Consider the following 23,586-nt stretch of genomic DNA (forward strand, 5'->3'; position numbering starts at 1 on the left):
TGTTATCTGTGCCCATGCTGCAGCCTGAAAAGTCTCTCACCATTGAAGAGAAAGCTTCCTCTTCAGTGGTGAGAGTTAGTGGTTCTAGGACTATTTCTTAAATTGAAGCAGGCAAGGTAGAAAGGTAGTTGTCGTGATTGTGGTACTTGTGTTAGCGAGCATTCTCCAGGGAAACGGAACCAATAGGATGTATATATTGGACTTGTCAGCCTCCATAATTGTGTGAGCCAATTCTGTAACCCACTCTATTTGTTCAATGAACAAATACAACCCAAAATTTATTTTTAATTTACACACAATCCACCAAAAAATACGAAATACTTAGATGTCAATCTAACAAAACATATGGATTTATATATGCTGAAAACTAAAAAAATGCTGATGAGAGAAATCAAAGAAGATCTAAATAAATGGAGAGACATTTCTCTTTTTTTTTAAGATTATTTATTTACTTATTTGACAGAGAGAGAGAGAGAGATCACAAGTAGGCAGAGAGGCAGACAGAGAGGCAGAGGGGGAAACAGGCTTCCCGCTGACCAGAGAACCCTATGTGGGGCTTGATCCCAGGACCCTGGGATCATGACCCGAGCCGAAGGCAGAGGCTTAACCCACTGAGCCACCCAGGCGCCCCTGGAGAGACATTTCTTGGTCGTGGATTGGAAGGCTCAACAAAGATAAGAAGTCAATTATCCTGCAAGTTGTTATACAGGTTTAGTGCAATTCCCATCAAAATCCCAGCCAGGAAATTTGATAAATTGGACTTCATCACAATTCAAAACTTCTGTGTCCATGAAAGATGCTGTTAAAATAATGAAAGACAAGCTACATACTGGGGGGAAAAATGTTTGCAAACCATGTATCTGACAAAGAACTAGAATACAGACTACATAAAGAACCCTCAAAAATCCAACAGTAAAAAACAATCTGAGGAAATGGGCAAAAGACATAACCTTTTCACTGAAGAGGATATACAGATGGCAACAAAAGCCCACGGAAGGCTATTCAATATTATTAACCTGTAGGGAAATGCAAATTAAAACCACAATGAGACATTGCTATAGATCAACAAAACGGTTAACATTAAAATCCAGTGGCAATGCCAAATGCTGGCAAGGATGCAGAGAACCCTGATCGCTCTTATCTTGATGGAATAAATGTGAAATGTTACAGTCGCTGTAGAAAATAGTTTGGCGGGGAAGGAAGGAAGGAAGAAGGAAGCAAGGAAGCAAAGAAAGAAGGAGCCACTAAGATACAAACTAGCAATTGCACTCCTGGGCATTTACCCCAGGAAATGAAGTTAGTGTGCACACAAACACGTGTGCATGGATGTCTAGCAGCTTTATTTGTAACAACCCAAACTGGAAACAAGCTAGATGTCCTTAATTGCTAATTCAACGGGAGTCCATCCATAGCATGGACTACTACTCAGCAACTAAAAGGAATGGACTATGGATACTCCTGGAGGAATCCCCATAGAATTATGCCAAATAAAAAAAAGCCAATTCCAAAAGGTGACATACTATATGATTCTATTTTTACCACATTCTTGAAATGACAAAATGCTAGAAATGGAGGACAGATTAGTGGCTGTCTGAGGTTAAGGAAGGCGTGAGGGTGAGAGTCAGGGTGGGTATAACAGGGCAGCGCAAGCATCTTTGTAATGGAAGGTTGTCGCCCTTGACTGTATCAAGGTCAGTATCCTGGCTGGGATACTGTATTGTAATTTGCAAGATGTTACTGTTCGGGCAAATTGGCGGAGGGCTACCTGGGATCTTTCTATATTGTTTCCTATGACTGCATGGGAACTATTGTTATCCCAAAATAAAAATTTTAATCTAAAAAATAACTGATGGAGGTTTGCTTTATTGTATAGAGTATCATCCACCCTCAAGAATGTTACCATGCGGGGTGCCTGGGTGTCTCAGTCAGTTAAGCATCTGCCTTCGGCTCAGGTCGTGATCCCAGGGTCCTGGGATCGAGCCCCGCATCACATCAGACTCCCTGCTCAGTGGGAAGCCTCCTTCTCCCTCTCCCATTCCCTCTGCTTATGTTCCCTCTCTCTCTGTCTCTCCTCTGTCAAATAAATAAATAAAATTTTTCAAGGAAAAAAAAGGAGTGTTACCGCATGCTTAGGAAGCAGGTGTGTTCTGCGGTGGTCGGGCCAGGTGTCCCATAGATCTGTTAGGCCAGCATACTGCTAAGAGCTGCTTTGAAATCTTTGCTTGGAGATTGGGTGCATTGACTGTTTTGTTTGTGGGTTGTTGTTCCCCGCCCCCTTGCAGGGAGGGGGGGGTCATGCTTTCCTAGCTTGTGTGAGTGTGTGTGTGTGTGTGTGTGTGCTGCATGTCTTAGCATTTTTTACTGAAGACTAGACATTTTACATCAGATATTCCTCCCACTCTGACTTCTGATCCCTCCCAGGAGGGGCAGTGGCTACTGCTGTTTCTTTGTTTCTCTGTGTCCTCCTTTTGTTGGCCTGGATTGTGGCATCTATTTGCCTGGCGTTGTGTGGTGGCTGACCTCTCGACTTAGAGTTCGGAGTTCTTTTGTTCTTGTTTTTAAGTCTGACTTCTTAGAGGTCATCCCTGGGTCAGCACATGATGAATCAAGGGTTGGGGTGAAGCACCTTGAGCCAGCATGCCTTCTCTCCTTCGCTGATGCATGTATGGGTGGTTTCAGGAATGCATTCAAAGTTGAGGCAATTTACAAGAGGGCCCTATCTTTTAATTTCTTTTTTTTTCTTAATTTTTAAAGATTTTTATTTATTTGACAGACAGAGATCACAAGTAGGCAGAGAGGCAGGCAGAGAGAGAGGAGGAAGCAGGCTCCCTGCTGAACAGAGAGCCCGATGCAGGGCTTGATCCCAGGACCCCAGGATCATCACCTGAGCCGAAGGCAGAGGCTTTAACCCACTGAGCCACCCAGGCGCCCCGAATCTCTATCCTCACACTCAGCCAGGAAGGAGTAGCTGGCTGGTGTTCTCTGTGCTCTCTTTTTAAGGGCTCACAACCTTTGCTATGACTTCAGCCTTCCAGACCACCAGGGACAAGTAGGATCTTACCAAGCCTGTCTGGCTGCCTCCTTCCCACATATCCACTCTTAAATTTCTGGCTGGTCTATCTGTTGGTGCTTGCTCCAACCAGTTCAGAGGCCTTAGGCTAACGGAGACATTGGCCTTCTCTGATAGTTTGCCACTGATCTTGCTGTTGGGTTTGACATCGCTGCTGGGCATGTAATATTCTGCACTTTTCTCCAATAAAGTCCAGTCTCTTCATCCACGCAGCCCTCAAGGCCTGCCTTGCCCTGATAGGACCACAGAGCTGGGGGTAGGGGACCAGAAGCTCTAAGCTAAAATGCCATGGATTTCCCACGGGTCTTACAGAGGTTTGGTAGATTTTCTTAAATAAACGCTTCTCAATTTGTGTCTAACTTAACACACCCAAAATTGAATCCAAATCCGAATCCCTGATTCCTGTCACCTCCTACCGTAGATGGGAACCCCCTCTGGGGAGCCCTCTGGGTCAAAATCCTTGGAATTATTCTTTACCCCTATTTTCCTCTCTCATCTCATGACATCCAACTGCAAATCCTGTCAGTTCCACCTTCAAAAGATGCCCAGAATCCATCTGCTTCTTGGCACCACCACCAAGCCACTCGGATCCCAGCCACTACCGTCTTTTGCTTAGAATATTACAGTAGCCTCCCTCCTAGTCTCCCTGCCTCAGCTCCTGCTCCCCTTCTCTCCTTTCTCCTCGAGGCAACCAGGGGAGCCTTCCAAATGTAAGGTATAGCATGTCATTGCTTTGTTCCAATCCCCTCCATGGGCGTCCCATCTCACTCAGAGTGAAAGCAAGGTTCCTCCAGGGCCCCCAGGCTTCTTTCTGGCCTCTCCTATCACTGTCTTTCTTACCCACTCCTCAAGAGCCAGAGGGACTATATCAGTCAGGACCTGATTAGTCATGCAGTCATCTGTATGGGGAAAGTTTAATACAAGGAATTATTGAGGGGCTCCAGGGTGACGCTGTCGGTTAAGGGTCCAACGCTTGATTTCTGCTCAGGTCATGATCCCAAGGTGGTGAGATCAAGCCCTGCCACAGGCTCTGCACTAGGCACAGAGCCTGCTTAAGATTCTCTCTCTCCCTCTGCCCCTCTGCTCCCCACCCCCGCTTCTCTTTCTCTAAATAAATAAATAAATAAATAAATAAAATTATTGACTATAATGTGGGTTGCAGTAATAGGGGACTAGCTAATAAGAAATAAAGAGCACTCCAAAGAATTTAGAAATTTCCCATTTAATGAGCTGCGACTAGCCCTACTGCAGAGAAAGCCCCCAGGAAGAGCCCACTCCCACCCCCCACCAAGGCTGAGACCTCCCTTGCTGTAGAGGACATGCTATGGTGAGCACATCTGTGGAGAACTGAGCTGTGTGCCTCTCTACTGGAAGTTGCTGGAAATCTGCCCTGTCAGATGCAAGGGAAAGCCATTCGTGGCAAGGTATCTCCCCAGGGGTGCTCTTACAAAACCACGGGAGACAGGTGCCCCGGGGAGGTTGCTGGCCATGGGGTGCTGATGGCCGGGGCGTCGCAGGAGTCAGTGATGACAAAGCCTTCCTCCGTGCAGAAGCTGGTGCTGTCGAGACCACCAGGGCTGTGGGAGCCAGGGCCCCAGAGAAGCAGTGCAAGCTGCAGGAGCCCGGGAGAACTCACGAGAAGCGGAAAGCAAGCCCTCGCACCCTGCCGTGTCTCTCCAGCGCCCTCTGCCGACAAACCATGACATTGCGCCCCCATCAAAAGGCTGGGTTTGGGGCTGAGGACGCAATAAATTGGTAACTGGTGCGGAGACCTTGTTGATGTTTTGTGAAAAATAAAGAGCGCTCCCACCTGAATGCCTTTGCAGTAGCTGTACCCCCTACCTGGAATCCCTTTTGTCCATCCCCAACCACACCTGCCAGGCTTGCTCCCTTATTCCAATAGGTTTCTGCTCAGACTGCTCTTTATCAGTAGGACCGTCACTGATCCCCTAAAGAGCCGCACTCACAGCATTTCACATCTCCCTTCCTGATTTGCTTTCCTCCATAGCATTTGTTACCATTTGACATAATGTATTTACATGCATATTATTTACTGTCCATCCCCCCTTCTAGAATGAGGTTCATCAAGTACAGAGAATATTTTGTTCATTCTTATACCCAGTAGAGTTGAACAGAACAGTTCCTAGTACACAGTAGGCATGCAATAAATACTTACAGAATGAGTGAATGAATGAGTGAGAGTAAATTAGGAACATACAGAAAGAGAAGAGGAAACACCAGCCAGGGTCTCCTCCCCTAGACACCACCGCGGTCAGCATAATGGGAAGTTTCCTTTGCGATTTTCCCCGATGAAAATTTCATTTCCATTTTTATAAGGGCTTAACATGCATACAGAAATATATTCATATCAAAAGTGTGCATCCGTGAAATGAGCACTGGGTGTTAGATGCAACCAAGGAATCACTCAACTCTACCTCTGAAACTGATGGTACACTATATGTTAATAATTGAATTTATATAAAATGCAATTTTTTTAGAAAATTGTGCAGCTTGCCGAATTCTCACAAACTGAACCCACTCAGGTAACCAGCACTCAGATTAAGAAATGGAACATTACCAGTACCCTAGAAGCTCCTTTACGCACCCCTCCCCCTGGGGTAGCCATAATCCTAAACTGTGGAAGCAAAGATTAGTGTTTGTGCTTTATATGAATGGAATTACACATCATTGTCACTGGACATTTTATACAGAAGATTCATCTGTATTGCTGGGAGGTATTATAGATCTTTCATATTGTTTGACCTGCAATATTCCAATGTGTGAGTATACTACAATTTTTCACATCTTTCAAACTGTGTACTACCGTCTATCCATTTTCCTGATGATGGATATGTAGGTAGTTTCCAGTGTGGGCTATTACGGATAGAGCTTCTATATACATTCGTGCATACATCTATTTGTAAACAGATGCCCAGCATTTCTGTTGGGGATACATGTAGGAATGGAAATGCTGGATCATAGGACATGGCCATGTTCAGCTTCACCAGCCAACCTCCCCACCCCAACGCCCCAGGGACATTCTCTTCCATTCATATCAACTAGCCTTCCGGGACATAGCACATGTGACGTGCACAGCACCACGCAAGGCCCTCACTATGAGGCATTCTGGAAACAAGCACATTCTTTCTTTGATTCCATGCAAAACACTGTAACTGGGCCACTGGGATGAGGTAGACAGGCAAACCATATCATAACAGCAGCCAAATCCTATAATTATATAGACCTTACTCCTGAAAAGAAAATTCTAAGGTTATATTCAAAAGACAAAACTCTCTCTTTACAAAGTTAGGATCGAAAGACTCAAGAATAATAATAATGGCAAATATTCACTGGCTCCTTCCTTTGTGCTGACCTAATTATGTATATAATGTCACCTAACCTTCAGTGAGGCACTCTTCTATCACTCTGTAATCCGAAGCCCAGCTTCATGTGCTTATGTTTGCTGACAGTTTCAGGCCCATGAGAAAGCCTGTGGGTTCCCTCCCTTGGGCACCTGGGGTCCCTCTCAAGGGCCCCTCAGCACAGCCCCACTCCCTAAGCACAATAAAATGGGCCAGTCACCTCTCCCTGCTCTCTGGAGCCATATTCAGACCTGCTTAGGAGCATGCCTGCTCTGACCCCAAAGCCACTTTATGTCAACAATAAATCTTTTCTAGCCCCTTGATGAAATGTGGAAGGTCATCAGTCCCCACTGCCCAACCAAAATTGGGGGGTGTGGGAGGTCAGTATCCCAGCAGGGGAACACTCACATCTTATAGATGAGGAAACCAGAGCCTAGAAAATTATTTCCCATCCATTCATTCAACACATGCTGAGTGCACAGAGCCATGGGTAAACAATGGGGAGGGATTTCCTGCCCTTGTCAGAGTGGGGAAGTCCCTCACAGAAAAATAAACGTAAGCTTCTTTGAAATATATGAAAACATCACCAGCCTCTCTTATAACTAGGTATTTACTGATTAAAACAAGAGGTGCTTTTTTTAAATGTATCAAATGAAACAAGAGCTAACAATGTAACAATACACAGAGTTAGCAAGGATGTGAGAAACAGACCCCCTACACACACACACACACACACACACACACACACCCTGTTACAAATGATGCAAGATGATACAGTTGGAGAGCTATTCACTTGGTGTATCTAGCAACATTTTTACATATCCCTCATCTTCCTCAGTAAGTCTACCTTTAGGAATTTGTATACATCATACAGAGATATGGCCCCACAGCCAAAGAGGGGCAGGGCTTGACACTTTCTTCTTTCCTTAAATAAAGTGTACTTTATTTCTGTATGGGTCTTTGTAGAAAGTTAGAACAATACAGAAAATGAGGAATCAAAACTACAACCCACAACACCGTCGCCAGTCTGAGCTCATACACCAGCGGTTCCCTCCCTCCCGACAGAGCAGTGCTGCCTCCTGGTGGGTTTTCTTTCTTTCTTTCTTTTTTTAAGTCCATTTGGGAGGCGGGTGGGAGGGATGGGTGGCTGAGTGACGGATATTGGGGAGGGTATGTGCTATGGCGATGCTGTGAAGTGTGTAAGACTGATGAGTCACAGACCTGTACCCCTGAAACAAATAATACATTATATGTTAATTTAAGATTTTTTCTTTTAACTACAGATTGATGAATTTTTTTTAAAAATACTGAATTTTTTTAACTAGGGAAAGTGCTCACATGGTTCATAGTTTAAAAGTTCTAAATGGTATACAGTGGGAACTTCCTTCCTTTCCTGTTCCCCTCAAAGTAGATTTCCTTCTTTAAGTAGATTTCATTCTTTAATGAGCTTTCTCTAATAAAATATTTTTAAAAGAAACAAGCAGAATACATAAACTACAGAAGAGTTTGCATGTGGGTCTGACCAAGCACAGTTTGGATTTCAATTAGTTTTGAGCAGACAGTATTTTTACTTTGCTAATCGCTAGGAAATGCATGACTACATTTTTCCTTTGTTGAGGAAAATGTGTATTATTTGTATGGTCAAAGAAGAGTCCATGCCTTTCAGCTCAGGCTAAGAGTACAAAATTCTTTTGGGTCATGTCTGACAAGCAAATGGGAGGCTCCTCGGAGGGGTGCCCCAGCCTTGCTTTTCAGTTTGCTGCTGCTTGGGACATAGGTTCCTATGACATTGTCTGAGCCAGCCATTCAATCTTCTGCCAAAAGCTGCCACCAAGCTCACCTCCCTGATGTCCTTACTCCTCAGCCTTTTCTTCTGCTGAAACATCCTTCCCACAGTAAAAAGCCTTGGTAAACCTCTTTACATGAAGAAACTCTCTCTTTTTTTGTAAATTTTTTTTTAAGATTTTATTTATTTATTTGTCAGAGTGAGCACAGGCAGACAGAGTGGCAGGCAGAGGCAGATGGAGAAGCAGGCTCCCGCTGAGCAAGGAGCCCGATGTGGGACTCGATCCCAGGACGCTGGGATCATGACCTGAGCCGAAGGCAGTGGCCTAACCAACTGAGCCACCCAGGTGTCCCTTTGTAATTTTTTTAATTAAAAAACTCTCTTTTCCCGTCTTTCTTTTTTAATTCAGGTGAAATCTCGTAACATGTAAGTAAATACTTTATTAACTTGACTGGTAGAACTCCATTGCATTTAGTTGTATTCAATATGTTACACAATAACCAGCTATCTATCTCTAGTTGCAAAACTTTTTTCATCACCACATAAAAACACCATATATCCACTAAGTAATCCATCTCCATTCGACCTTGGCCCCGTCCCCATGTCCCAGTAACTTCTAATTCGCTGTCTCTATGATCTTACCTATTCTGGATGTTTCAAATAATAGGAATCCTATAATGTGACCTTCTGCATCTGGCTTCTTTCCCTTAGCACAGTGTTTTCAAGGTTCATCCAAATGGCAGCATGTATCAATATTTCATTTCTTTTATGAAATTTCTTTTATGGCTGAATAATATTTTATTGAATATCATATCCCACAGTTTGTGTATCCATTCACCCACTGATGGACAGCTGAGTTGTTTCCACTATGTGGCTTTTATGATTAATGTACTATAAACATTCACATACAAGTTTCTGCATAGACATAGATTTTCATTTCTCTTTGGGTATATACTTGGGAGTGGAATTGCTGGATCATATGGTATTTCTATGTTTAGACTTTTGATGGACCGCAAAACTGTTTTCCATTCTGGCTGCACCATTTTATATTCTTGCCAGCAATGCACAAGGGGTCCTATTTTCCCACATGCTCGCAGCCAGCAGTTAGCCCCCTCCACCCCGCCCTTATTGTCCATGATAGCCATCCTAGTGGGTGTGAAATGGTCTCTCACTGTGGTTTTAATTTGCATCTCTTTAAGCCAGTGATGCTGAATCTTTTTCATGTGCAGATCTTATTTGAAGAAATCTATTCCATTCCTTTGCTTTTAAATTGGGCTATTATCAGGGCTCCTGGGTGGCTCAGTGGGTTAAAGCCTCTGCCTTTGGCTGGGGTCATGGTCCCAGGGTCCTGGGATTGAGCCAGGGTCCTGGGATCGAGCCCTGCATCAGGTTCTCTGCTCAGAGGGGAGCCAGCTTCCTCCTTTCTCTCTCTCTGCCTACTTGTGATCTCTGTCAAATAAATAAATAAAATTTTTTTTTTTTTTTTTTTTTTTAAGTGCTGGGGCACCTGGGTGGCTCAGTGGGTTAAAGCCTCTGTCTTTGGCTCAGGTCATGGTCCCAGGGTCCTGGGATCCAGCCCCACGTCGGGCTCTCTGCTCAGCAGGGAGCCTGCTTCCTCCTCTCGGGCTGCCTCTTTGCCTACTTGTGATCATTCTGTCAAATAAAAAAAAAAAGTGCTAAATTGGGCTATTATCTTTTTACTGTTGAGTTGTAAAAAGTTCCTTATATGGCCTGGATATTAAACCCAAATCAGATATAGGATTTGCAAATATTGTTCTCCCATTCTGTAGGTTGCCTTTTCACATTCTTGATAATATCCTTTGATGCACAAAAGTTGTTTCGTTTTGCTTGAGCTTTTGGCGTCAAACCTAAGAATCTATCACCAGACTCCAGGTCAAGATTTACCTGTTTCCTTCTAGTAGGTTCATCGTTTTAGCCTTCTATGTATATTGTTGATCCATTTTGAGTTAATGAGTGACCTGTGGGGCAAGGCAGAGGTCCAACTTCATTCTCCTGCACTAGTTAAATCGAATTGTCCCAGCACTGTTTGATGAAGAGACTTTTTATTCCAATGAAAAGTTTTAGTACTTGTCAAAAATAAGTTAGTCATATAAGCAAGGGTTTATTTCCGGATTCTTAATTCTATTCCATTGGTCTGTATGTTTATATCACACTGCTTTGATTACTGAAGCTTTGTACTGGGTTGTAAAATCAGAAGTGTGAAACATCCAACTTTGAACATTTTTTTTTTTAAGATTTTATTCATTTATTTGACAGAGATCATAAGTAGGCAGAGAGCCAGGCAGAGAGAGAGAAGGGAAGCAGGCTCCCTGCTAAGCAGAAAGCCGGATACAGGGCTCCACCCCAGGACACTGAGATCATGAGATCGTGACCTGAGCTTAAAGCAGAGGCTTAACCCACTGAGCCACCCAGGTGCCCCAAACATTTTTCAATATAAGTTGTGCTAATTGGGGCCTCTAACAGCTTCATAGGAATTTGGAGGATCCACTTTTTTTTTTTTTTAAGATTTTATTTATTTGACAGACAGAGATCACAAGTAGGCAGAGTGGCAGGCAGAGAGGAGGAAGCAGGTCCCCTGCTGAGCAGAGAGCCGGACATGGGGCTCAATTCCAGAACCCTGGGATCATGACCTGAGCCAAAGGCAGATGCTGTAACCCACTGAGCCACCCAGGTGCCCCGATCCACTTGTCTCGGAGCGGGGGAGGCCATTGGAATTTGCACAGAGATCGCACTCGATCCATATACACATCATCTTGGAGAGTATTGCCATTTTAACAATATTGTCTTCCAACCCATGAGCACAAGTGGTCTGTTTATTTAGGGTTTTTTTTTTTTTTTCCCAAGATGTTTTAGTTTCAACGTACAAATCTTTCACCTCCTTGGTTAAACAATTCCTAGGTATTTTATTCTTTGGAATGCTGCTGTAAATGCAATGATTTAAATCTCCTTTTCAGATTGTTGCTGGTGTAGACACACAATTGATTTCTGTGTGATCCTGGACCCTGCAACTCTGCAGACTTGATCAGCTCTAGTTTTCTCATGGGTTCTTTGGGATTTTCTCTACATGGTGAATTAGGTCCAGTTTGACTTCTTTTCTAACCTCTGTAGCTTTAATTTTGTATAGTTACCAAATTGTTGTGGCTAACTTCTGGTACAAGAGTGAACAGCAGTGGTTAAAGAGGGCACCTCCATTATGTAGGCTGTGGGTTTTTCAAATAGACCCGTTTGTCATGTTTACAAAGTTCCTTTCCATTCCTGATGTGCTGTTTTTAATCATGAAGGGTGTCAGAATTTCATCAAATGTTTTCTCTGCATCTATTCAAACGATCATGTGGCTTTTTCCTTCCATTAATGTGTATTCCATTATGCTGAACCACCTTTACACTCCTGAAGAAATTTCTAACACTTCAGTACAACACTTTTTCAAGGTCTCCTTTGCTTTTAGAATTGTCTTGCCCCAGACAGGAACATATTTCTGTACCCTTGGAAGCTTGATAGTACTAAGTACTCAAGTACTGTTCAGTGACCATCTTATCCACTGAGTGTAGACTTTAGACTTTAGTTGGAAGAAATCATGGAGAACCGCAACTCAAAGGTTAGATTGTATGCATGTGTGTGATGCTGGGAGAAAGTTATAGCAAAACTGTTCCTCTCCAAGTGCTATTGGTTTTCATTTTCAGTGTCTGCCTCCTATTTTATCATATGAAAACGAGTATCATCTGAAGTAGTGCGTAAGAGGCTATCAAGATGAGTGCCTTCCAAAGAAGATTGCCAATTCACAACCATCACCAACACTGCAAGAGTGTTTACTTCAACAAACTAATCTTTGCCAGTTTGATATGTGAAAACATCTCATAGTTCAATTTTGTGAATTCTCCGTATGACGTTGTACATCGTTTGAATAGATGCAAATGTGTAGTAAAATATTTTATAAGGGAAGCAGCTGAGATTAGCACTGACTTTTCCAAGGCACCTTTCTTAACTCTATTAAGCACCCCATTATCTAAAATTAAACAGACACTCCAGATACACTTAAATATTCTTAAGAGTTTATTATAAACTAGTTTCACAGGCCACAGGGAAGTAAAAGGACTATGTACAGCCTTACGGGAAACAGGCAGGGATCTGAGGAGGGCCAAAATGAGTCTAGGGCCTTGGTGGGCGCATTCCCAGGGAAGGGGGCCCTGAAAGGGAAACCAGACAATCCCGTGAGACTCTGAGAACAAAAGCATAGCAAACAAACAGGTCTGTGGTAGTCGGGCCCGCACCTCTGTGGAGCTACTTCCATGACTCTGTGGCCAAGGGTCAAAGAAGGCCTGAAGTAAGAGTAAGATGTTTAGTCAGTGCCTGATCTGCAACTCAAATCTCCAGCCCCAGCCCCCACCCCCACCCCAGCCTCCCACACATACCACCCCCCAAAAGTCACCAAGTGATCAGAGGGACATAACATATATACTAACTAGGGACTTCTCTGGTAGGTATGGGTTCCTATGATTATAAAACCCATAAACAAAAAACCCAAACTAGAGACACACAGGTCACCCACTATGCCTTGGTGCAAAGAACACCAATCTGGGACGCCGGACACTAAGCTCTTGGGGCCCGTTTCCTTATCTATAAAACGAGAGGGCTAATCTATGTCAGCATTTCTCAAACTGGATTTAAATAGATATATATAAATAAATAGTACAGTAAAGCCCAGGGCTCCCTCTTAATTACTAGACATTATCAAACCTAAGGGCATAAGACAATCCTGGGACCCTTGCTGGGGACTTTCAGAACGTATTATTTCACAGTGCCCGGAGAATACTGCCTTGGACACTGAGAAGTTCCCTGGGTATAGGACCACTCTAACTGCTCTAAGAGGGAGGGAAGGCTGATTTTAAGAAATGCTTTTTCCCTCTTTCCTTTGTGGACAAAGTTGCCCTCTAAGAGTCCACTTCCCTCGGTTTAAGGCCTAGAAGCCCAGAGGATTATGGTCAAAAACCAAACCTTCCCTCCAGTTCCCATCCCAACATGCTCTAAGGGAAGTCAAGTCACTGCTGCTGGCACTTACCTCGCATGCCTGGGGGAGGGGGCCGCATCCCCGGCGGCGGCATGCCCATCGGAGTTCCTCGTCCAGGCGGGATCCCCATTGGGGGACCCATGGGAGGCCTCATGCCTGGTGGTGGGCCCATCATGCCTACAAGAGAAAAGCCCCAAGGATACAGCTCAAGTGTCTATCTTGAGAAGACAACAGGAAACATAGCAAAGCTGTCCACCAAGTTCTGAGACAGATGGACCATTCCACCCTCCCAGTCTCTCCTAAGAAACTGGGCCTTGAGCCAGAGGTGGGGCTCCCTATGGCTCTTGTCCAGCTAGTTCCATGGTCAATCAGCCAGGCTGGATCTCAGAGTAATCCTGCTTAATTACATAAACTCCTCATCAGTTTCAGTCAACGTTATGTCTCATCATGAATCCAGCTCAGGCATCTCCCATCAGGTGGCCATGGTCTCCTTATGGGCTCCTCACCTGGAGGCGGTGCCCCCCGGCCCATAGGTGGGGGAGGACCCCCACGGCCGGGTGGGTACTGGGTCGGGGCCCCCGCAATGCTGGCGGTGGCAGCAGCTGCAGCGGCAGCCACAGTGCCTCTTCCTTGCGGGGTCATCACCTAAGAGGACACAGGAGCCAAGTAAGCACAGGACAACGCAGCATCCTACTCTTCCTCACAACTCAGAGCAGACGCCCCACCCGCTAAGCTACAACTCGCAGCAGCAGGCTATCTGAAACCACCTGCCAGAGAAGACCAAGCTTGCATGCTCATTCCCATCTTCCAGGCCTGAGTTGAGGTGGCCCAGTCCAAATGAGAGACAGCCTCCACACTGTCAGTGTAACTGCGAACAGGCTGTAAGACAGCACAGCCCCTTTGCTGTCATGGAAACATTCTGCCCCAATACCTTCTATGCAACTCTTTACTTCAACAGCAACAAAATAATTTACAATGTTAAGTTTTCCTTTTCACTTGATTCTGGGACTACATATAGAGCATAATGAGATACTGACAGCCTGACAGTCAGAGGTCGGTTGTTCTGGACTCTTCCTAAACTGTGGGCCCTCTCTCTATCCTTCATTTTAACCAGAAGTTAGTGCCCTTCCCCAACTCCTTACCTGTTGGGACGGCCCACCAACGCCTCGGACTGGCCCTGCAAGTCCCGCAGGAGCCTGGGGCATCGGAACACCAGCTGGGATTCCTCTGCCAGCAGCCCTGCCGATCCCCGGGCCCCCGGCAGCTCCAGCAAGCGGCACTCGGGCAATGCCAGTCTAAAACATAAAGAAATGCACTAAAATGCTGGGGGCCTAGAGAATCAGAAGTACACTTTGGAATACCACTGCCAAAACAGCCCCTAAGATTTATGGGGCATCAAAAGACCCATACGTGTTAACACCATTCCTCTTCCACCCAAGATAATGTGTCTTGTCACTCCTACAGCAGGCTGGAACTTAAGAGGAAGTCCAGAGATTAATACACCACAACTCAACCTATATTCACTCCTATGAAAATTAAACCAAGGAAGGGACAGGGCTCCATTCAGAAGGGTATAGGCAGACAAGAGCACTTGACCTGGCCTCAAAGAGAAACAAGGTCCAGTCCCAGCTCTGACTCTCACCTGGAAGGTAACAGTGGACAAGTAATCCTACAGCTCTGGGACTGTTTCCTCATCTGTAAATGATGAGGTTATGACAAAACCAGTTGTGGTCATGAAGACTTACAATGATTTATGTAAGAGTAGTGTCTTCTACTACAAACAGATCCAAGAGTTATAAATATAGACATATGCTTTAGCCAAAAAAATATGGTAAATCCCGTGCAGACATTTTAACTGGAAAGGCTTCAATGTAAAAGTCCAAAAAGAAGAAAATGACTAGGATGACTACTCCATCATCACTTAAGACGATATTTTTAACATTACTTTTAAAAAGTATACCGCAACCAGAAATATGTTTAAAATGTTAAGTGAAAAAGTAGAATAAAGTATTGCATACATATTATGCGTAAAATACAAAAAAAAAAACAAATACATATGTGGTCAAAGTAAAAATAAGATTATTCCTCTGATGACAATGCCTTAAAATGAAAATATGAAAACCTGGTTAGATGATCTAAAGTCTGTTCTATTTCTAAATATGGAACCAAGAATGCCTGGGATCAAATGCCAGCTTCACCACTTAACAGCTAGGACACTCAGGCTTGTTACTAAAGCCCAGTTTTTTTAATCTATTAAGTGGGAATAATTTATCTCAATAAACTGTTTATAAGGAGTAACTAAAATATTAAAGTGCTTGGCACACAGCAGATGCTTAATAAATGTTAACCATTATTCTCTAACTTTATAAAATATATACCTTCTATTATTTGGATTTAGGATTTTTTTTTTTTTTTTTAATTTGAGAGAGTGCTCATGAGTGGGAGAGGAAGAAGAGAGAATTCTCAAACAGATTCCCCAGTAAGTGTGGAGCCCAACACAGGGTGGGATCCCAGGACCCAGAGATCATGACCTGAGACAAAATCAAGAGTTGACAGCTCAACTGACTGAGCCACCCAAGCACTGCCCCACAATCCAGCATTTTCAATTAATGTTCATGAGCTCTTTGGTTTCCTGATCCTTTCTTCAGAGAGCTCCCCCCTCCTTTTACAAAGATTTATTTATTCTGAGATAGCAAGTGAGCATACATGGACAGGGGTGGGCATGCAGCGATGGCAGAAGGAATCTCAAACAGACTCCCTGCTGAGCGTGGAGCCTGATGTGGAGCTCAATCTCACAACCCTGAGCTCCTGACCTGAGCTGAAATCAAGAGTTGGATACTTGACCAACTGAGCCACCCAGGCACCCCTTGCAGTTAAGAGTTTTTAAAGTCCAGCTAAAATGCCATCACATTAAGTGACCAGATGGCCACAAGTGCCTTTTCTCCTGACTCACTATGTACATCAGCTGAGAAAAGGTTCCCCATCTCTACTTTTACTTGTGGGATAACCTCTTTGAGATTCTATTATCTGTAAAAGGAGGACAAAAATCAGAGGATGCCTGTGAGTAATGCAGTGAAATGCAGACAACCTAAGACAAAGCCTGGCTCACAGCAGGGCTGCCCCCCTTATACTGGCCCCCTGCACAGACTTACATCTTTGGGAGGAGGTCCCTCCACTGTCATTGAGACCAGGTTCTCCCCCCGAAGCAGCACCAGACCAAGGACTCGCTTCTCTTCTCTTTCTGCTTGTTTTGAGTTCTTTGGCCTGAGGATGGGTTTAGGAAAATAAACAAGCAAGCATTAGAAAAAGGGTAATGCTCCCATTCACCTGTCTAGGGGCCTCCAAGATTTGTTTTACACTGTATCTCCCAACAAATGGTACAAAAACTTTCTCTAAGCTCCTCTGGATAGCCTTCCCAGGCTGAACTCATTACTCCTTAGTGGTTATCTTCCAGGCCAAGGGGATGTGCTGACCAAGAGACAGGACAAGAATTAAGAAAGCCCAGCCCTGGCTCGAATGTTATTCCATAACCATCGGGAAGGCCTTTCCTTGGTCCAGTCTTCTTTGACATTACCCTACTCCCTCCCTTCAGCTTAAGGCCTTGGCAGTGTGAGGAGGCAGCCTGAACAACTCAAACCCACCGAACCCCTCAACCCTCTTGCACGCAGCATCCTTCCACTACGGCCCTCACCTCACCAGAGAAATAGAAACAATGAAGGAATAACTACATAGAAATTACACCTCTGTCTCAAAGTGCAAAAACAGATGTTCCCAGTGGAATTACCAGAAAAGGAGGAACAAAACATAGAGCTGACCTTTGAACAACATGGGTTGGAACTGTGAGGGGCCACCTGCATGGGAATTTTTTCTGATATGGTACTGCAAATGTATTTGCTCTTCTTATGATTTTAATAACTTTTCTCTATCGTACTTTATTATAAGAATACAGTATATAATACAGGTCACATAAAAGACACGTTCATCTGTTTAGGTGATTGGTAAGGCCTCCAGACAACAGCAGGCTATCAGCAGTTCAGTCTGGGGGAGTCAAAAGTTATACATGGATTTTTGACTGCGTGGGGCTGGTGCCCCATCCCCTGGGTTGTTCCGAGGGTCAACTGTAAATGTAAACTAGGAAATAAAGTAACTGCAGCAAGACAGGGGAAGGGGAAAAAAAGTCAAAACCAATATTCTAAAAATAGAGGAAAGACAAAAGGCTCTGATTTTTAAAAACTTAAAGGTTTCCTTTTAATGGTATTTTTTTATATTAAATTAAAAGCAGTTTTCTATGGGTGGACATTTCTTCCTTTTCCCTTATCTATATTTTTTTAAATAAAAGAATTTATTGCTCTTTCATAAAAAACAAAACGAAAAAGAAAAAAACAACAAAAAAAACCACACACACACACACACACACACACACACACACACATACCCTTCTGGGTATTTAAATCTTTCTGCATATACTTTTACGTATTTTTAAAATATATTTCCCAATAAACATTTTTAAATTATCAGAATAGTTTCATTAAAAAAACAACGGGAGAACCATCTGCAATAGTTCTATGCTGATCAGCTGGCCCCTCTTCAATGTATCCCTGGCACTCAGCCATCCCTACCACATCGTGTCCTGTACTTCTTGACCTCTTGCCACAAAAAGAAAAGGACAGCCCTCAAGGGACCGCTGGATGTGGCAAAAGAGCTGAATGATTATGGAAGTCACATAACTTCTTTGGGCCTCAGAATGCCTTGAATGTAATATGCACGGAGAACTAAAGCCCACATTTTTAAACAGGCCAAAAGCTCAAGATCTGTGAATCTTAAAACAAGGGAGTTATCTAATAATGTATGGAATTGTAGAAAAGTAGAAAATATCTCCAATTGTGTCTATAAATGCCAACAAAAATCACTGGCCCCAAACCCACACGGGAAGCTGAGCACTTACCCTGAAGAGGGTCAGAGGCTTCTTAAAGCAGTTTCAGACCAGGCTGCCTTGGGAGAGCCCTTTAGGCTACAGCTTTACAAATAGGCAATGAGGCCAGAAAACCAAGCTCTCCCCCCTTACACACCTGTGGGGAGAACATGAGAGCCCTTTACCCCAGTACCCAGGGGCAGACAAAGTCAGAGAAACAAAAAGTCTAGCAGCCCTCCTGACAACTTGCACTCAGCTAGACTAGAGAGCAAGGCTTGCCGGGCTAGCAAGGAAGGAGAGTTCTTAGAGTCCGCTGTCCCCACTTACATCTGCCCTCTAACACAGGGGAGCAAACCAAGGAACCAGCTAGCTATATCACCACCTGTCACCCCGCCCACCCACCCAATCCACTTCCCTTGAAACTCACATCCCATCCCCACACAGCCCACTTCTCACTTGATCTTCCTGAACTCGTCACAGTCACAGAGGATCAAATTCATATGCTTGTCAAAAGCCTTGAAGGTGCCGATGAAGATGCGGCCGTCTTGCAGGATGCACCTCATCCTGTAGTCGATGTGCTGCAGCATCTTGCTGCTCTTGCCCACGGTCTGCAAGGACAAATCAGCAGGATGAGTCCAGCTCTTTCGGACCTCTGTATCGCTGGTCCTTCCTGAAGACCAGCTGTAGCCTTCTCCTCCACATGGCTGTCTATCGTTCTCACTAGATCCTCAGCTCTGGCTTCTGGCCACAGCCCTTCCCCAGGAATTCTCCCACATCACCCTTCGTTCAGCCCTAACCTCTGCCCACAACTGTTATTCCCTTCCCTTAAAATTGTCTTTTTCTTATTACAACTACCTGCGCCTGCGCTGTCTCAGTTTCAGGGGTGAGGGTGTAAAGTGTCTCCAAACTAATCCAACTCCCCCCCAATACCAGAAGAGCAATCTGCCACTGTGCAGATTACAGGTCACTAGTGCTGTGATACCCACAGCCCATTTAAAAGACCGGGTGAAAGAGGAGCTGAAATGATTGGCAATAAAGATCCAATCAATGAGGATGAGGAGAATTTGTCAACACAAAGGAGCTGATCAGCTTGGAGGTAAGGAGAATGGAATCCCTAAACCAAAAACGTTAGTGTGCCTCCAAGACTACCTTTGGGTAGGGAAACTTTCTGGTGGCCAGGGCACTCATCAGTTTGAACTCATAATGGTCTTTAAGAACATATATAACTTGGGAAACATGGGTGGCTCAGTTAAGCGGCTGCTTTCGCTTGGGTCATGATCCCAGCGTCCTGGGATCAAGTCCCATATCGGGCTCCTTGCCTGGCAGGGAGCCTGCTTCTCCCTCTGCCTCTGCCTGCCTGTGCTCCCTCTCTCTCTGACAAATAAATAAAACCTTGGGACGCCTGGGTGGCTCAGTTGGTTAATCCACTGCTTGCAGCTCAGGTCATGATCCCAGAGTCCTGGGATCGAGTCCCACCTGGGGCTCCCTGCTCAGCGGGAGCCTGCTTCTCCCTCTGCCTGTCTCTCCACCTGCACGTACTCTCTCTCTCTCTCTCTATCTCTCGACTAAATAAATAAATAAATAAATAAAATCTTTTTAAAAATAAAATAAAAATAAAAAATAATAAAATCTTAAAAAAAAAAAAAAGAACATAAATAACTTGTTATCTACTTCTTTATCAATCCAACAACTTTTTCCAATTTGTAGCCTGGCTTCCAATGGAGCTTTGCTAAAAGGAGGCTAAAGAGATCTCACAATGCAAGCTGTCAGGCGCTTTTGGCAGTTACATTTCTCTAGAAATAAACCACCTGACATTTGACTTGTCCATCAGCCTCCCGTCAGTATGATGGGTGTGGGCCAGTCATGACCCATCCAAGCGCCTTCTCTGTGCCAGGCACTGGGCTTGATGTTCATCTCTGTGGGCTTGGACAAGAACAGGTTTTTGAATCTACCAATGTGTGGATCAGAACCTTGACTGACACCCTGGAGACACGGGGTATGTGGTTCACTCTCCCTCAAAGGACCACGTTAACGGGCTTGTAATCACACAGCTTCTGGCCACACAGATGTGAACCTTTATGGCAACATTTACTGGTCTGTCCACCCTGTAATAGCTAAGTCTTCCTGGGTGCTCCCTGTGTACCAGGCACTGTGACAAGCACTAGAGATCTCATTTAATTCTAGAAATCGGGCTAATTATTACTCCTATTTTACAAATGCAGCCGCTGAGGCCAGGAGAGGGTAAGTAGCTGGCCCTGTCTCGCAGCCAGGAAGCTGGGTTGGAACCTGGACAGACTGAATCCAGCCAGGGCATACTCTTCAACCAATCCCACAAACAATCCCCTGCTTTCAGTTCACCCAACACTACAGAACAGAGTGCTCTTTCTGAACATAACTAAGTTCAAGACATGTTGCTGGCTCCATCCTTCAATGGCATGCCTCATCACCAACAGGATTAGGTGGCATGTAAAGCCTTCAGAAACCAGGTTCCTGCCAATTCCTCCCATCTCTCCTTCCACCCCTTTATCCATCCCTTCCCCCTCCAGGAACTTTCAACAGTGCTACCCTTCATGCCTTGTTCTTGCAGCCCTTCCCATCCCTAACATTCCCTTCCATCTTCCCTGGAAAGACACCTCGGACAATATTTTAGGACTCTGCTCAAGAATCATCTACCCCAGAGAGCGTTCCTGTCCCGCCCCTCCCTCGCCGTTACTTTTACGTAATGCTTCATTACCACTCCGGATTACAGTATCTGTGTCCCCAACCAGAAAGTGAACTGGGTGAAGGAAGCATTTCATTACGTAGCCCCAGTCCCTGAAAAGTCAGACAAACTCATACACAAAGGCACGCTCAATAAATGAGTTGCACTCTTCCTCCAAACATACTCGTTCCCCCCTCCCATTCCCTCTTCCCCTACTGGACCCAAGCACTCTCCCTGGTTTCGGCCACAAGTCCTCCCACCTCTTTCGGCAACAGCTCCTCAGACCCTCACCCCGTTTCACAAGTCCTCCTGAGGCTCTAATGCCTGCTCCGAACCCCAAACACATATTTATTCTGCAAAAGTTTACTTAGCGCCCGTAGGATCCCAAGTACTGGGGCTACAGCGGCATGAAGAGCCGCGGTTCTATCCTCGCCACCACCGAGCGACCCCGGCCTCCGTCCCTCGGTTCCAGCCTTCCGCTCCCCGACCCCGCCGAATGGTCGAGCTCCGGGTCTCCCTTGCCCAGACGTGGCGGCCGCGGCCCGGGCCTTCGCCGCCATGAGCGGCCAACCCACGACCTCCCCTCCCCCCCGCCAACTCCCGATCAGTCGCGGTCCGCTCTCCACGACAGACTCGGAAGTTCCAGCGCCGCCAGCCTAGGCCTCCTCACCATGGTGACGGTTCTGATGGCTCCGATTCCCGCCGGATTCCCTTCGGCCGAGGCCTAGACTCCCTCCTGTGCTCCGCTTCCCGCCGCCGCCACCGGAAGTGCGGCCGCGGATAAAATGGGGTCGGGTAAAAGCTACTTCCGGCCCGGTGTGGGCTCTTGAGTTCCGGCCAAAACGCGGAGCTGTGAGCCTAAGGCCCGCGGGGGCTTTGGGGGCGGGGCTAACGTCAAACTGAATTTTCGGGAGATATTGGGTCACCTTCCTAGTTCCAGTTCGTCCCCGTCCCCAACCCGGGCCCATTACCTCTAGGTCATCATCTCCCGCCACTCTCCCCTGCCTCTCCTGCAGCCATTGTCCTTGCTTTTCCGCGAGCTAGCTTGTCGTGCTCCTCCCTTAGTACCTTTGCATTTGCTGTTCTCTGCCTGGAATGCTAATCACCTAGCTATGTGCACAACTCATGCCCTCACTTCCTGCAGGATTTAAGCTCAAATATTTTCCTACCGAGGACTTGGCTGGCTATCCTGATTAAAACTGCAATCTTCCCACGCATCCCCACTTTATCTTTCTCCTTAACATTGATCCCTAATACACTGTATATTTCTGTTACTTTATTACTCCTCCCATTAGAATGGAAATTCTGAGGGTGTAAATTTTCCTTTGTGTATTTTTCGTTACAGCAATGCCTGGAACACTCTTAGCAAAACGTATTTGAATGAATGAATGAGTCAATCAACCAATCCCCGCCAATCCTGGGAATTGTGACTACTACCTAAATGCTCAGGAATTTCAAATTCATTCCTCTAATGCTGGGCTCCTCATTTATCTCGTGGCCTTTCATCTCCAGCCGCCTGCTTGAGCTGGAGGTCTAATAAACTTAACATGATGAAAATTGGATTCCTGATTGTATTCACGCTTCTCCTCCAAACCCACTTCTTACCAGTGTTCCCCGACTCAGGAGGTTCTCGGGTTAAAAAAGCAAAAAAGCAAAATGACAAACTTGGAAGCATCCTCAATTCCTCTCTTCCTCTCCCATCTCATAATTCATCCATCAGCAAGTCCTGTGGACCTCACCTACAAAATGTCTTGAATCTGACGGTTGTCCCCTGCTCCACTACTACCATGCTCTCCTAGCTACCATCAGCTTGTCGATTTCCACAAACAAAAAAAAGGGAGTCATGAATTCATCTGGCCTTTGTTTGGTAAAGTGTTCCTGAGGTTCAGTCTAGATCAGGTCCTGGGAAAGTTTTCCTGTTAAAGGTCAGCTCAGATAGCACTTTAGGGTTTACGGGTCACATGGTCTCTGTTGCAATGACTCGATTCAACCATGACAGGATGAAAGCAGCTCAAGAGAACATAACAAATACATGACTGTTACAATAAAACTTTACAGATGCTATTCTTTTTTTTTTATTCTTTTTCAACCATTTAAAATATAAAAATCATTCCTACTCCACAGGTCTTACCAAAACAGGTGTCAGGCCAAATTTGGTCTTCAGGCCTGTAGTTCGCCATCCCAGGGTCCAAACCATTGTATTTCTTTGTCTGAGTTCAAGGCCATAGCCCCAGCTAGTATTATTAATAACTTTGACTTGCACTGTTTCTTTGGCTTATCACTGGAGTCACTGAATAAATACAGGTACAGAGTTCATGTCTTTGCCCTCATACAGAAGTTATATACATGCACATTCACTTCTTTATCAATCTGGGTCCGATGAGGAGACAGAAACCACACAGTGATTTCAATGGGAAACTTAGCATGAAGAATGAGTATGCAATGGTAGGAGAGTAACTGTAAATATTGAAAGAAAACCCTCAGCAGGAGGAGAGTACTCAGAAGGGTAAACGTGGAAGGAAAGCTGCCTCCCTAAGGCTGGGGTTCAGCCTTCGTGGGAGAAGACATGGTTCCAGTCCACGGGATGGTAAAGTTGCAGGGGGAGTCCTCTGCACGGGCCACAGCCAATCTATAGTCATCAGGCATGCCAAAGCTAGGAGGCAGAGTCACAGAGGGAGTAGGATGTGCACAGGGAGCCAGGGTGATGTTGACACAAAGCACATACTGCA

At 45.1% G+C, this 23,586-nt stretch overlaps 1 protein-coding gene across 1 annotated transcript; it reads right to left on the minus strand.

Moving 5' to 3' along the window:
• Positions 1–12,271: 12,271 nt before the first annotated feature.
• On the minus strand, positions 12,272–21,638 carry SNRPB (small nuclear ribonucleoprotein polypeptides B and B1). The gene is made up of 7 exons (XM_032859033.1): positions 21,528–21,638; positions 18,613–18,764; positions 16,397–16,508; positions 14,387–14,539; positions 13,751–13,889; positions 13,296–13,421; positions 12,272–12,555 (listed from the first exon to the last, which is right to left on the minus strand). Exons 1-7 carry the CDS (start codon positions 21,528–21,530, stop codon positions 12,545–12,547), a joined length of 696 nt encoding a protein of 231 aa, XP_032714924.1. The 5' UTR covers positions 21,531–21,638; the 3' UTR covers positions 12,272–12,544.
• Positions 21,639–23,586: the final 1,948 nt, after the last annotated feature.

Source organism: Lontra canadensis, unplaced genomic scaffold (assembly GCF_010015895.1).
Source record: "Lontra canadensis isolate GAN:19392208 unplaced genomic scaffold, GSC_riverotter_1.0 scaffold16, whole genome shotgun sequence".
In the NCBI taxonomy this organism is placed as follows: domain Eukaryota; kingdom Metazoa; phylum Chordata; class Mammalia; order Carnivora; family Mustelidae; genus Lontra; species Lontra canadensis.

Coding starts and splice junctions, on each gene's coding strand:
- SNRPB (XM_032859033.1), bottom strand. Junction 14,540..16,396: donor AGGGACCTCCTCCCAAAGAT/GTAAGTCTGTGC, acceptor TTTATGTTTTAG/ACTGGCATTGCCCGAGTGCC. Junction 13,890..14,386: donor TTGGTGGGCCGTCCCAACAG/GTAAGGAGTTGG, acceptor GTGTCCTCTTAG/GTGATGACCCCGCAAGGAAG.